This window comes from Meleagris gallopavo, unplaced genomic scaffold (genome assembly GCF_000146605.3).
Source record: "Meleagris gallopavo isolate NT-WF06-2002-E0010 breed Aviagen turkey brand Nicholas breeding stock unplaced genomic scaffold, Turkey_5.1 ChrUn_random_7180001874567, whole genome shotgun sequence".
Taxonomy (NCBI): domain Eukaryota; kingdom Metazoa; phylum Chordata; class Aves; order Galliformes; family Phasianidae; genus Meleagris; species Meleagris gallopavo.
The window spans coordinates 1-460 of record NW_011139161.1 but is presented as its reverse complement, the minus strand read 5'-3'; the positions used below and the strand labels follow the sequence as shown (position 1 = coordinate 460).

At 60.9% G+C, this 460-nt stretch overlaps 1 protein-coding gene across 1 annotated transcript; it reads left to right on the top strand.

Moving 5' to 3' along the window:
- The first annotated feature begins 6 nt into the window (after positions 1-6).
- LOC104916198 (nuclear RNA export factor 1-like) lies at positions 7-396 on the top strand. Its single transcript, XM_010727200.3, has 2 exons — positions 7-73; positions 184-396. The coding sequence occupies exons 1-2, from the start codon at positions 32-34 to the stop codon at positions 379-381; spliced, it is 240 nt and encodes a 79-aa protein (XP_010725502.1). The 5' UTR covers positions 7-31; the 3' UTR covers positions 382-396.
- Positions 397-460: the final 64 nt, after the last annotated feature.

Sequence of the window (460 nt, the reverse complement as noted above, 5' to 3'; positions counted from 1 at the left end):
CATCGACGCGGTGCTCAACCAACACAGCTGCATGATGGCGGTGCTGCGCATCATCGAGGAGAACATCCCTGAGGTGGGAAGGGAGGGGGGGGGGGAACGGCGCCCTCCTTCACCTCCCCCCCACCACCCCGGGGGTCCCAACCCCCATCCCGGGGGTCCCGCTGACCTCCCCCATCTCCTCAGCTGCAGTCCCTTAACCTGAGCAGCAATAAACTCTACCGCCTGGACGACCTTTCGGAGCTGGCGCAAAAAGCTGCCGGGCTGAAGATCCTCGACCTGTCGCGCAACGAGGTGAGAACTGCAGCTTTGCGGGGCTGGAAAGGGATTTGGGGGTCACCAAACCCAACCCCAACCCCTTCCTGCCATGAAAATGTGGAATGAAGGTTGGGGAGGATCTCCAAGGTCACCAAATCCAACCCCAACCCCTTCCTGCCATGAAAATGTGGAATGAAGGTTGGGG